Source organism: Leptodactylus fuscus, chromosome 5 (genome assembly GCF_031893055.1).
Source record: "Leptodactylus fuscus isolate aLepFus1 chromosome 5, aLepFus1.hap2, whole genome shotgun sequence".
Taxonomy (NCBI): Eukaryota; Metazoa; Chordata; class Amphibia; order Anura; family Leptodactylidae; genus Leptodactylus; species Leptodactylus fuscus.
This window is the reverse complement of record NC_134269.1, coordinates 150204488-150218021: the sequence shown is the minus strand read 5'-3', so window position 1 is coordinate 150218021 and position 13534 is coordinate 150204488. Positions and strand designations below refer to the sequence as shown.

At 38.8% G+C, this 13534-nt stretch overlaps 1 protein-coding gene across 1 annotated transcript in view; it reads right to left on the bottom strand.

Annotated features, from left to right (window-relative positions):
• Positions 1-13534, bottom strand: part of DCN (decorin) — a 51303-nt gene that overhangs the window by 17220 nt on the left and 20549 nt on the right. Inside the window, exons 4-5 of the mRNA XM_075274494.1 lie at positions 12312-12525; positions 8678-8791 (exon numbers count right to left, since the gene is read on the bottom strand). Coding sequence (XP_075130595.1) covers positions 8678-8791; positions 12312-12525 — 328 coding nt within the window. The remainder of the gene's footprint in view (positions 1-8677; positions 8792-12311; positions 12526-13534) is intronic.

Sequence of the window (13534 nt, the reverse complement as noted above, 5' to 3'; positions counted from 1 at the left end):
CATAGAGCTGATATGCCTTGCCAAAAAGTTTCTGTGGCCAAGGGGTACCAACAATTTTGCCCACTTGTGTAAGTACTTCCTACATGTTTCCCATTCCTTTTGTAGCCATTATTGGCTTTTTTAAAAAAAAAAAAAAAAAAAAAACACAGCAAAATCTGCAACAAAAAAGTTTCCACAATGTGGTTTTCAGTCTAAAGAGGTTTTTCCATGTCATCAATAAAAAAAACAAAAAAACAGTGGGGTTCCAACACCTGGGACACCAAATGGTAAGCTGTTTGAAGGAACGATGGGCACATAGTTTTCATTGTTTCATTCATCTCATACCAGCTGTGCCATGTAACTACAACCTCATGCTATACTTTTGTATGTAACAAGGCTGTAATTACATTACACAGACATTATAAAAAGTATATATGACAGCGCCCACTATAAAATGGTGTGCAATGTAAACAGAAGCTATTGCCTCTTTATACAGCTGATCAGTGGTGGTCCACTGATCCTCAAGAGGATTCATCCAAAAAATTAATCGGAAATCCAAGTGCCATCTTAGTTAAATTAATTGCCTTCTTATATTATGCCCCTGATGTCTACTGACATAAATATTGCCCCGCCATGACATAAATGATTCCCCCTTTTATTCATATTGACCCCAAAATGACCTTTTATATAAATAACACCTCTTCTATTCATATTGCCTCCTAATGATTCCTTATGTAAGTGATGCCACTTAGATGTCACCTCCTCTCCCTACATCTCGGACAATGCATAGGACGTGTGTATCTCAGTGCATGTGGAGAAATGCAGTGACATAATTTCACTTGCCTATGCTGACAAGTCAGAGTTGTAGGATGCATCTTAATTATATCAGGGTGATGCAGACAACGATATAGTTAAAATACTGGCATGTGTTTATGGTGACCCCGGGATGGGCTTCACTTAGTGGGCCTGGAGCTGCAATCCCCCTTCTGCAGTAACTTATAGGTACCCTAAAATGGTGCTGAAATAAACTATAACGTATTCCACAAAAAACAGAGACAGCTTAGTTGTCTTTTTTGCAATCCCACTCCCAAAAAATAATGACAACTAATTAACATCCTCCTAAATAATGTAATTGGAAAATACAACTTAACTCACAAAAAAAAACAAGTTTTCAAGTAGCTGAATCAGCACAGAAAATTTAGAGCTTTGGAACATGACAAGAAAAGAAAATGTTAAAAGTTATGACTTTTATGAAATTAAAAAATGTCACAGGTGGGAAGGGGTTTTCCAATAAAATACCTCTATGGCATATCCACAGGACCTGTCTCTAACATAACCCCCTCCCCCCCCCCCCAGTCTGTCTTCTCGACCACTTACTCGACGGTGTACTCGTTAAGCTATGGTTAGGATTTATAGAAACAGCGAAGCTATGATATTTCTGTAACTCCCCTAGAAGTATATGGTAGTTAAGTTAATAGTGTAGCTCAGGGCAATGCTGTTTCCATAAAGTCCAGATATAGCTGAAGCACTTATCAAATTGGTCGTGGTTCAAGAATTGGACTAGACATTCTATGGATATTCCATAAATATTTCTTGAGGGAAACGCCTTTAGGATACGGCCCCAAGGAGCAAGCCAAGCTGCAGCCCAAAAGCACTGCGGAGAAGATGGTGGCGGAAACGCATTGCGTTTTTTTACGCAGCGCTTTTCAAAGACAGTCTACAAAGTTTTTCTCTAAGCATTTGGCTCAAACAACTGCAACAAAATCCACAACAAAAACGGTGCATTTCCACAAGGTGGAGCCTTAGCTTTAAATGGTTATTCTAGTGACAACTAGTTACTGCATAAACAGTTGGCTTGTCACTAGAATAAATGATAGGGGGTGACATGCTGATTAACTAGAACTGGCCTGTTTTGCACCTTACTTTAAATGGAGATGTAGGTCTGAAATGAGCGCCACCACTCCATTTAAAAGGGGTCTAATTACAGAGATTGTCAGGCCCCTCACTCCTATTGATTGAGATGTTAATTTGTTGTCATATTGTAATGTCAAATATTGTATGTTCAGTTAGTAAATTATTATTAACTGAAGTAAAGCACTCTGTTATTTCCAATAGGTCTCATTGAAATGACTGGATCTACTACTCCATTCAAACCAGTATTGGTGATTGCCAGGGGTCCTAGTCAGTGGCGTAACTAGGAATGGCGGGGCCCCGTGGCAAACTTTTGACATGCCCCCCCCCCCCCAAACCGACGCCGAAGACCTCAACCGACCCCCTCCTCAGAACTCTATTATGTCCCTTAGTAAGCCCTGCACACAGTATTATGTCCATTAGTGTCCCCTGCACACAGTATTATGTCCATTAGTGGCCCCTGCACACAGTATTAACCCCAATAGTGTCCCCTGCACACAGTATTAACCCCAATAGTGTCCCCTGCACACAGTATTAACCCCAATAGTGGCCCCTGCACACAGTACTATCCCCAATAGTGTCCCCTGCACACAGTATTAACCCCAATAGTGGCCCCTGCACACAGTATTAACCCCAATAGTGGCCCCTGCACACAGAATTAACCCCAATAGTGGCCCCTGCACACAGTATTAACCCCAATAGTGGCCCCTGCACACAGCATTAACCCCAATAGTGGCCCCTGCACACAGAATTAACCCCAATAGTGGCCCCTGCACACATAGTATTAACCCCAATAGTGTCCCCTGCACACAGAATTAACCCCAATAGTGGCCCCTGCACACAGTATTAACCCCAATAGTGACCCCTGCACACAGTATTATGTCCCACTGTGGACATCCATAAACAATTATTATACTCTGGGGTCTTTTCAGACCCCAGAGTATAATAATCGGAAACCCGGGGGAATAAAAACATTTAAAAAAAAAACAGTTGGTTACCTGTGCCCAGCTCCTAGGCTGTCGGCTACCGGCTGCCACTCTTGTCCTGCATTAATGACGTCGGACGTCACATGACCCGGGAAGCAGACCCGGGTCATGTGACGTCAGAGACGTCAGACACGAATGAGGGAGGCCGGAGGCAGGATCGTGGAGAGGTAAGTAACACTGTTTGTTATGTTCCTTACGTCTCCCGGTCCGCTGATCATTATACTCGGGGGTCTGCAAAGACCCCCGAGTATAATGATAGTGTTTGTGGGGCCCGCGGTGTCACTTGCCGATCCCAGCCCAGCCAGGATCAGCAAGGGAATGGGGCCCGTAACGGACTATTTAAAAAAAAAAAAAAAAAAAAACCCAGCGGTAGCGGCTGTCACCGGGCCCCCTAATGGCCCGGGCCCTGTGTCAGCTGCTACTGCTGCTACCACGGTAGTTACGCCCCTGGTCCTAGTGGTTGGATAGTGGTGAATGGCATACCCTTTTAGGGGTTGAACAGCATTAGTTTAAATGGGTATTCCCATGAACATAATCATCTCTATATTTATTAATAATTAAAAGTTAAACATTTTTGCAAATATAAGTAGTTAAAAATTCTGCAGAGTTTTAAAGTTTTTTTCTACTATATTAGTGGTGATAGTCTGTTGTCCTGATCGGTTGCCAATGGATACGACCACAAAAGAAAATTTTCTATGGCTTGGGAATTCTCAGAAACCCAGCCATGATTTTCTTATTGTAGCAGGGCCATCAGACAGAGACATTACATGCATGAGAACATATCCCGGCTACAATAAAGAAATCATGGCTGATTTTATGACCTTAGAAAGGTCCTGGATTCATGGTCGTATCCACTAGTCTATTTACAGCTGGTTGCCTAGGTTGATCAAGACAACAAGACTGTGACCATAAGATATTTAAAGAAAATCTTTCAAATTCTGCAAAATGTTTAATTACTTCTATTTGCAAAGATGTTTAACTTTTAATTATCTACAAATTTGAAAAATGTTATGTACATGGGAATACTCCTTTAAATGTAACTTTTTGGCTTATAGTACTATATACTTTATTGTATTTTTATGATTGCATGTGCTCTATTAAACATTATGTGGCTTCTTTACAGAAAACAGTGCAAAAATAGCCCAAAAATAAGTTTAACTTACACCAACCAAGCTGCTTTCATGTTTTAACTTGCCCTTGAGAAAATGGAATTACAACTGAAGTATTCTAAAACTTTCACATCTAGAAATACCATTAAGCAAGTGATGGATTGTCTCACTAGACTATAAATAACATTTTTATGTCTAAAAACCTGTCTGTACGAGTAGCAGTAAAAGTATACACGTATGGTCTTATATTACTACATACAATACTACAATATGTATATATACAATATACAATACTGTGTGTACTGAAGAACTTATTTTAGTAATATTGGAGCAGATTTATCAAACTGTCTGAAAGAAAAACCTATTTGTTGTCCATGGCAACCAATCACATCACAACTTTCATTGCATAGTCTAACCTTGAAAAATGAAAGTTGTCCTGTGATTGGACAACAAAAAGATTTTCATTTAGACAGTTTCATAGCTCCGCCTCTTTGACTCCATAATATAAACAGTAGAAATAAAGTATAGGGAAATGTCATTACATCATTGAGGTTTATGCACCAGGGTGGCCTATAGGACCATCAGAATTTATTGTAACTTCTACCGTCACATCATGTATAAGTATTCTTCTGCCACAAAGTCAGATTTTTTGGAAGCTTAGCTGCTCAAGCATCCCAGATCACATTTAAATGTTTTGGTTTTATTTCATAAAAATTATTTCTGTAACTTTTTAATCATTGTTTGGGTATCTTTGTTTGTTGCAGATACACAAATTCCATAGTTTGGTAATATTAGAATTCAGGCTCTTTTTACAGTAACTGGAGTGTGCTTACGTGTAAGCTGCTGCAGATGCACACCTTGATCAGCTAAGCTATCGTACAGGGATCTCTGCCCCAACTGGGCCTGTTAGTGTAGTGAGAGTGCAGTGTTAGCCAAGCTGGCGAGTCACAACTTGGCGTAATACAGCTTACTGATTGTTGTATTGTGTGCCAATATGTACTTGAAATATTCTGAATGATGTGCTTTAGACATAATCATGTTGCCTTCATTGGTGCACGTCATCGCCAGTCGGTGTTCTGGTACAGTTGGGAACAGGATCAGATTATGATTCTTTATGGGATCTGAGTTGCACATTTGGGTTGCATCATGGGATAGTTTGCGTGCTGCTCTCACATGGTGCAGTCAGGAGTTGCCCTGGATGCCCAGGTCAGTAGAAGGCTCCCTGTTTTAAGCCTGTTCCTGCACTTTGTAGGAGAAGGAGACAGCTCAGGGTGAGACAGAGGGACAACTTGTAGGAGTAGGAGAGCTCCTCATTGTTGCAGGGCTTCTTGGTGAGTATAGTATACAGTATATAGGGAAGTTGTTTATTTTTCAGGAGTGTGGCAGTTTCAGGAAGCAGCTTGCTGTGTAACAGAATGCTGGAATCCTGAGTCTGTCAATGCAAGTTTGAGTTTCACCTATGAATATAGACGTGTTGCTCATCCATTGTTCTGAAGTGCTGTAATATTTTGCACGTCAAACTTTGTCTTTTATTCTACAATCAAATCCAGTAAATTTCAGTCCAGTATTTTACTTCTGACACAAGCACACTGCACCATCAAATGCGCCATCACAAGACATTTCCAATAAAGTTTAGTTGAAAGGGTAAAAAAAAAGAGTGAATTCATCAAATATGTCTAAAATTCACTTAGCTTTCCACTTCATCAAATATTAATTAGATGAGATGACACAAACTGCGACAAAATCAGTAATGAAATGAAATTCATTACAAATCTCTACATTTTTTTTTTTTTTTTTTTAACATAAACCATATGATGAATTTTCCCCAGAATATTATCTGGCTTACCATTACTATCAGGCTTCCCAGCTACCTATACTCTCTGGCTTTCCAGCTTCTCCCAGCAGAGGGCAGTATAAGTTGTGTGTACAGTGCAGATGAGTTTTTTCTTACGTCATGGGCAAGTCTTCAAGGTATTGCACCCCACCATACACTGTTAGGTAAGGCACTATGTGAGCATTAAGTGAATGTGTTCAAAGTGTTCACCCCTGGGGGGGCCTTATGTTTTACTATGTGGTTATATTATGGTGATATGTAGGCAAACTATGGTAATCTGGGCACTATCTGGCTCTATGTGTATTTAATGTGACTGGAAAAACTATAACATGCTTGAAATTTTATGGTAACATGTGGGTAATAAACAGCACTATCTTTGCATAATACGTTACAAGTGGCATTGTATGAATATATAGGAAAAGAAATGAACTGGCACCGTTTGGTTTGTGAATGTATTTAGGCATTAGATTTGGCACTATGTGGGTACAGTATTTTACTATTCTTAGTGATGCCTTATGATGAAATTATTATAACCTTATCATTTAAACTAGAAATATCCCCTGCCTCCATTTTTTGTAAATGCTATAAGCTCCTCTTTCTCCCATAAAAAAATACTGTGCTATATATTTGTACTCATGTGGGGAATCTTTTTATGACTTTTTATTAAACATGATTAAGGCATTTAAAGATATATTCCCCCATCTCAAGTATTAAACATATTCATATCTATATATCTGTAGATAATTAAAAGTTAAACATATTTGCAGGTACAAGTAGTTAGAAACTTTGCAGAATTTTAAAGATTTTCTCTAATAACCTTAGTGGTGGCAGTCTGTTGTCTAGATTTTTTGCCATTGGATACGACCACAAATACAGAAACTTTCAATGGTCTGGATCTTGTCCAAAACCCAGCCATGATTTTCTTATTGTAGCTGGGTTATCAGGCCAGGAAACTACATGTATGAGAAGATATCCCAAAGTTTCTGCATTCATGGTTGTATCTACTGGCAACCGATCAAGACAACAGACTGTAACCACAAGATATTTAGAAAAAATCTTTAAAATTCTGCAAGATTTTTAATTACTTATATTTTCAAAAATGGTTAACTTTGAATTATTTACAAATTTAAAAATAGTTATATTCATGGGAATACCCCTTTAAACTTCTATCTGAAGGTAACTAAAGTGTTTTACCCAAAACATTGCTCTATCTTGCCCCATTTGTGTGACAGAACCAATTCTCTCTTCTTAGTAGTTACAGCTGGTTGTCTAAGTTACAGACCTCATCTCAAGTTGGGCTGATGACTATATTCTCTTCTCTCCCTCTCCTTGCATAGTGCTTTCAGTTGCTGAGCCCTGATAAGAGCTAGGAAAGTTTCTTAATCAGTCCCTCTGTTATCTCTGTATATTATCTCTATTATCTCTGTGTGCAGTTAACAATAGAGTACAATGCAGGAAAAGTATAGTACACATACTATAGAAAAAGTTTTGAGACTCTCAAGATACCAAAGTACAGTTTGATGACTATAGAAGAGTAATATACAAGAGCCTAAAGTGTAATTGTCATTTTAGAAAACCTCTGGCATGCCATAGAGACTTGTTAGAAGTTTTGACTGATGGTGGTCCAAGGAAGGGGTAGAATTAGCATTCAGCTGTGCACTGTGCCCATTCAACTGTGATCTCCTGTCCTCAACAACTAAAGAAGCTTTCCAGTGTCAATAAGAGCCAAGGAGACACAATCAGAGGAATTCAGCGATCTCTATATCTTGTGGAATATTTTCTTAAATAACAGCCTCTCTTAAGAAAACGTCACTCTTTACAACATGAGATATGGTGCATTGTTTGGTTACATTGTTTTTACCTATGTTTATGGAAACCTTCTCTATGTTTACACCAAACAACATCTAAACTAATCTAATCTAAACTATGGTGGATAAGAGTAAGTCTAAACATGACTCCATTAACTAATCCTTGAGAAATGGAACAAGTTTGTCATTTGGATGAGCTGCTGGACAATAAAAGTACATGCACGTCAGTAATACATCATTGATGGAGCTCCTTCTCATACTCAATGCATATATATATATATATATATATATATATATATATATATATATATATATATATGGTAGTTTTCTAAGAAGTAAAGCTTAATGATGGCTAGGACATTGTTAGATGAAATTATCATAACCTGATAGATCAATGTGTATTTAACAAAAACTGTTTGCTCATTGTATTCATATAAATGAAAAAAAAAAAAAACAGAAAAAAAACCCCCCAAAAAAACCACTTTTTTGCGATATTCTACAATACATTTATCCTTCAGGATAACCATGGCAAGCATTTTCATTGTTTCAAAGACCTGAAAAACTCTGCACCATTGTTCTAAAACATTGTGTTACACGTAGACATACATTTAAATAAGTGATAACTTAGTATCCTTAATGTTATTATTAGAATTTTAAGTTGTACTGCAAAAATATGTTTGTATTTTCTAAGTGCATTAAAAGTGCATTAAACCTGTCCACAGGTTAGTCTAGAGGTTGTATTGCAGCTCAGCCCCATTTCAAGACCAGGTTTACATTGTAGCCTTTTGTGGGACTACTCATTGCTTTTAACCATTCGGTGTAGTTCAGAGGACCGCAGACGACTCAATAGTTAAAGTCAACTAACAATTATATAAAAAGTGATAGTTTAGCCCTGATCTAATATTGCCGAGCCGCAGTACAAGACACAATCATTAGACAATTGTGGCCCTATGTTTTGAAGACAGCGGTGATATTTATTTTTTAATACTATACAACCACTTTGGCATCCTTGGAGACAACAATAAATACACACCAAAATGCATGTCTTACCTTTAGGAACACTTGTAATATTAGTGTCTGCAATTCGGAGGTAGGACAGTTTCTTCATTCCTTGAAAAGCTCCTTTTTCAATCCCAGAATTTTCAATGGGATTTGTGCCCAGTTCTGTAAAATAAACATAGTGTGTAGCTCTCAAAAAGCAGAATAATGTGCAACATTTTAAAATATTTTGAATTAAAATATAATCTTAATTATATAAGTATACAATATAATATATATGATATGAAATGTGTATATATTTATATATTTTTATATGTATGTTTGTGTTCATTGCCTCTGTTCAGCTGCCTATCTGTGTAGACAGCTACCTAGCAGCTTAAAAGTAGTAATCATCTAAACCAGAGGTCCTCAAACTTTTTAAACAGTGGGCCAGAGGCAGAGCAGGTCACACAGACATCGGGAGCGGTGCCCTCCAATAGGTAAAGTGAAGTGCGCTCCATGGCCTGGCCCCAGCTCCCCAGGAGCTTCATTATAAATGCACGCCTGCCGGCGTTGTCGGCTGGGCCAGACAGAAGTGCTTGGCGGGCCACATGTGGCCCGCGGGCTGCAGTTTGAGGACCCCTGAGATAAACAGACTGTAAGTTGCTTATACAGAACTCCAGGAGGCATTTTTCCAATACCCTCCTGCCTCATTGTCTGTAGTATCAGCTAAGGTTTGTTAATGTCAGCTACCTTTGTTAATGTCAATTGCTGTCTTCCATCATAGGATGCCAACAACGACATTAAACTGTTGCAGAGAACAGTCATAGATTGATTGTGTCCATTCCCATTGACACTAATGGTTTGTTAACCTTTGTAACAGAAGATAAAGTCCGCCATCTTCTGTTACAAAAGTAAACAAACATGATGGAAGCAAGTCATAGTTAGATGGTACAGTCAACAGCCATAATACACAGAGAACACTGAATAGAGATCTTTGCTAACATATTGCTAATAAGAGGGATGTCTTCTAGGTGAACACAGGGCTGACTTTTTATATCATCCTGTGGCTATGTTCTGACTACATTAATGGTATTTTATTGACATTAATGGTATGGGGACATCGTCACTCCTTGGGGAGAGGCCACCATATAGGTGTGTGGAGACTTATTAAGCCTTTAGCACTCCACTTTGCAAGGGACCATGGGAAGAATATGCAAATCTGTCTTACATGATGTAATGGTTTGCAACAGTGAGGCACCTGACTTTCTAATTACATCATGGAAGACAGATTTGCATATTCTTCCCATGGTATTAATGGTATAGTAATTTATTGAACAGATTGATAGATTTTAATATAGATTTATATTTATAGATTTTAGATATTTTAAGATATTTATAGATTTTAATATATGCAATAACATTATTTTAATTTTATTTTTCAGGCATTTTTTTAGTTTTTAAAAAATTGGGTTTGAATTATGAAACTGTCTGAAGAAAAAGGAATGGCAGCACAGCTCTTATTTTTCAAGAGCTCTATAAGAAATGAAAGGCACACTGTGATTGGTTGCTATAGGCAACAAAGTTAGTTTTTCTTTTAGACTGTTCATTAAAGAAAACCTGTCAGGTTTTTTTTCAACTCTATACTGACCCCATCAAGTAATGACCTTTCTTACAGTGCCCCTCACTAAGCTTACTGACTGCTACTGAAGAGGGAGGGGGGCAGCTTCATCTAGTCATGTAGTCATTGCACTAAATCACACTCTGTGAGGCCAACAGTTAGGATCCATTCACACAGAGGAAAATGATGAAGAAGTTGGTGTGGAATTTCAGCACTGAAAAAAAAGCCTCCCATTGACTACAATGGATTCCTTTTTCTGCTAGCAGATAAAGGAACCCATTGAACTCAATGGGAGGCTTTTTTTTCAGCACTGAAATTCCACACCAAATTCCTCACCATTTTCCTCCATGTGAATGCACCCTGAGACAGGCTGATGGCAGACAGTGAGGGATATGTCAGTCACGCTGCACAGGGTACAATTTAGTGTAATGGCTACATGACCAGGTGCTTCCCACTCCCGTGACTAGTTAAGGTAAATTTGCAGAAGGTTCAGTAACAGAAAGTTTAATATTGCACCACAGAAAATGTCATTACTTGCTGCAGAACATGCTGAGGTAAATTTAGGTTGTAAAAACACCTGCCGGTGTTTCTTCCACCGTATATTGGCTCCTTCAGCAGGAGGAAGTAATGACTTTCCTATTGCTGCTCCTCTGTAATCTATCTATTGCAGCAAAGTGAAATTATAAATGGAAGCATAATAAGTCATATGCAAATTAATTAATTAAGTGGTCTACAGATTCAATCTAGTCACACTGTCCCATGTTAATCACACCTCCTGGGTAGAATTGGCCTCTCCATCACAGTCCCTCCCAGCCTGACATTATGAGGGAAATGTCAATCATGCCCATGAGGGGTGACTAGCAAGGAGACAGTGTGACTAGGCTGAAGCTGTCCCCATCCTCGTGACTATTTACGCTAGGTTCACACCTGTGTTCAGCTGTCCGTCCTGTGGTTTCCGTCTTCTGCATGCCAGAGGATGGAAACCACAGACCGGGTGCGGCGGTGAGCATTTTATGCTCTCCGCCGCGAAACCGTTTTTTTAAAATCCGGACACAGAGTACTGCATGTCCGACTCTGTGTCCGGATTATAAAACCCGGTTTCGCGGCGGAGAGCATAAAACGCTCACCGACGCTCACGGCCGGACATCTTTCTCACCCATTCAAATGAATGGGTGAGAGACTCCTGCAGGTTTCCGTCTCCTGCTCTGTTTTATGCAGGAAACAGAAACCTGAAGTACGGAGTGCCGGGCGCAGATGTGAACGAGCCCTTAGGGTAATTCTCATAGATGGGTGAACCGTTGAACATTTGTTCTGGTTCTAGATGGTTCATCCCAAAGATTTGTTTCGGAACAAATACGTTTTTCATGAATGGGAAATGAAACTATTATACTATGTGATTTCTTCAAACCCCAGAGTATAATAAATATAGACCCAGAGGAGGTGTGGAAACGTAATAAACAGCGATATTCACCTTCCCTTACCTGTGCTGGGTGTTCGACATTTACTTGTGGTTCTTTTTTGGCCTCCTAGGTTACGTCACACTCTCTGGGGTCACCACTGAGGTCTGTGATTGAGACTCAGCCCTCACATGGGGTGCATTGACATAATAACTCTTGCAGTAAAGTGTCATGACTTCAGAACGCCCCATGTGACCACTGAGGCCCAATAATAGGTCTCAGTGGTGACCCCAGAGAGTGTGACGTAACCTAAGAGGCCAAAAGAGGACCAAAAGAGAACGCTGAACACCCAGGACAGGTGAGGGAAGGTGAATGTAACAGTTTATTAGGTTCGTACTCCTACCCTGGGCCTTCAGACTCTGGAAATTTAAGAGACTCCAGATTATAACAGCTTCACTTCTGGTTCATGGGTAACACACAGATTAATTCATCTATATATTTCACTTCTTATGCGTTTCTTTGCTGCAGCCGTAAGATTACAGAGAGTCACAATGGAAGGGCCATTATTTCCTCCTGCACATTGATAGGGCTAGTTTATGGCAGAATAAACACCTGACAGGTTCTCTTTATACGCTTGAAAATGAAAGATATGATAGCCACAGTTTATATACCATAGCATATAACTTACCAATAACAATCATGTTATTCAGTCCATCAAACACAGACTTCTTCACTTTGGTCAGCATGTTTTCATGGACACGCAGCTCCTGAAGTGACTTAGGCATATTGGTAGGAAGTTCCTTCAAGTTATTTTTTGATAAGTACAGTCTTTCCAACTTTGTGAGAGATGCAAAAGCCCCAGTACTGATGGACTTAATTTTATTGTTAACCAAGATCAATGCCTAGAAGGAAAATGTGATAATGTTTAGTTTACAGAAATATGTGTTACGCAAGTCCTATCATAATTATAATGTGAAAGCATTACAGCAAAGATAAGATAACACAATCCTTTAATAGTCCCACAGTGGGGAAATTTCAGAAGTCAGAACTTCACAACCATTTACCATGATGGATACTCAACATTCTGTAGTGATCCCTTCCTTGGTGAACTTCATCCTTATTGTTGGCCATAAGTCACTTCGGTTTCCAACCTCAGATTTGGTTGATGCAATTTTTGAAACCAAAACCATGTATGGATTGTAAAGGCAGAGATCATATAAGGAAAAATTGCTACTTATTCGTTCTTTCAATCCATTCTGGCTTTAATTTCACAAATGAATAAAAAAAAATCTGAAATTGGAAACAAAGCATAAAGAATGGTTTGCCTTTGGCTAAAAACCTTCTAGACAGCTGCACATGGCTGCTAATCAGGAATTCTGGAAAAAATATCACCTTTATTCCCTGAGGTTTGAGTACCTGTATTTATTTAGTTTGTTTTTTAATTTAATTTGCTTAGCTGTTCTAGCACTTTTACCCCACATCAGTTAAATTTTACTTTTTGAATGTGCTAAATGTTGAATAACTGACAATTTTGGATTATACTCTATAATGCAAAAAAAATGTCCTATGCTAGCACTGTACTATTACATGGCTGTTACAATATATTCTGTTTTTGGCTGACAATTTTTTTATACTTAGTTTTTTTTTTTTTTGAAGACTAACAGATGTTTCCTATAACCACTACTAACAAAGCCAGTCTTGTAATATCCTTTTTGGCCTGTATTTTGAACATTACTGGGCTAAGAATCAACTTTTGAAGATGATCTCTGAAAGTAATATATCTTAACACTAAGGCCCCACGTAGTGAGCCACAGCCAAAAAATGCTACAAAAAAGACCACAGCGGAAATGCATAACATTTTCCGCTGCTGACTTTCTGCTCCTATCATACCTATGCATAAAATGCCAGCGT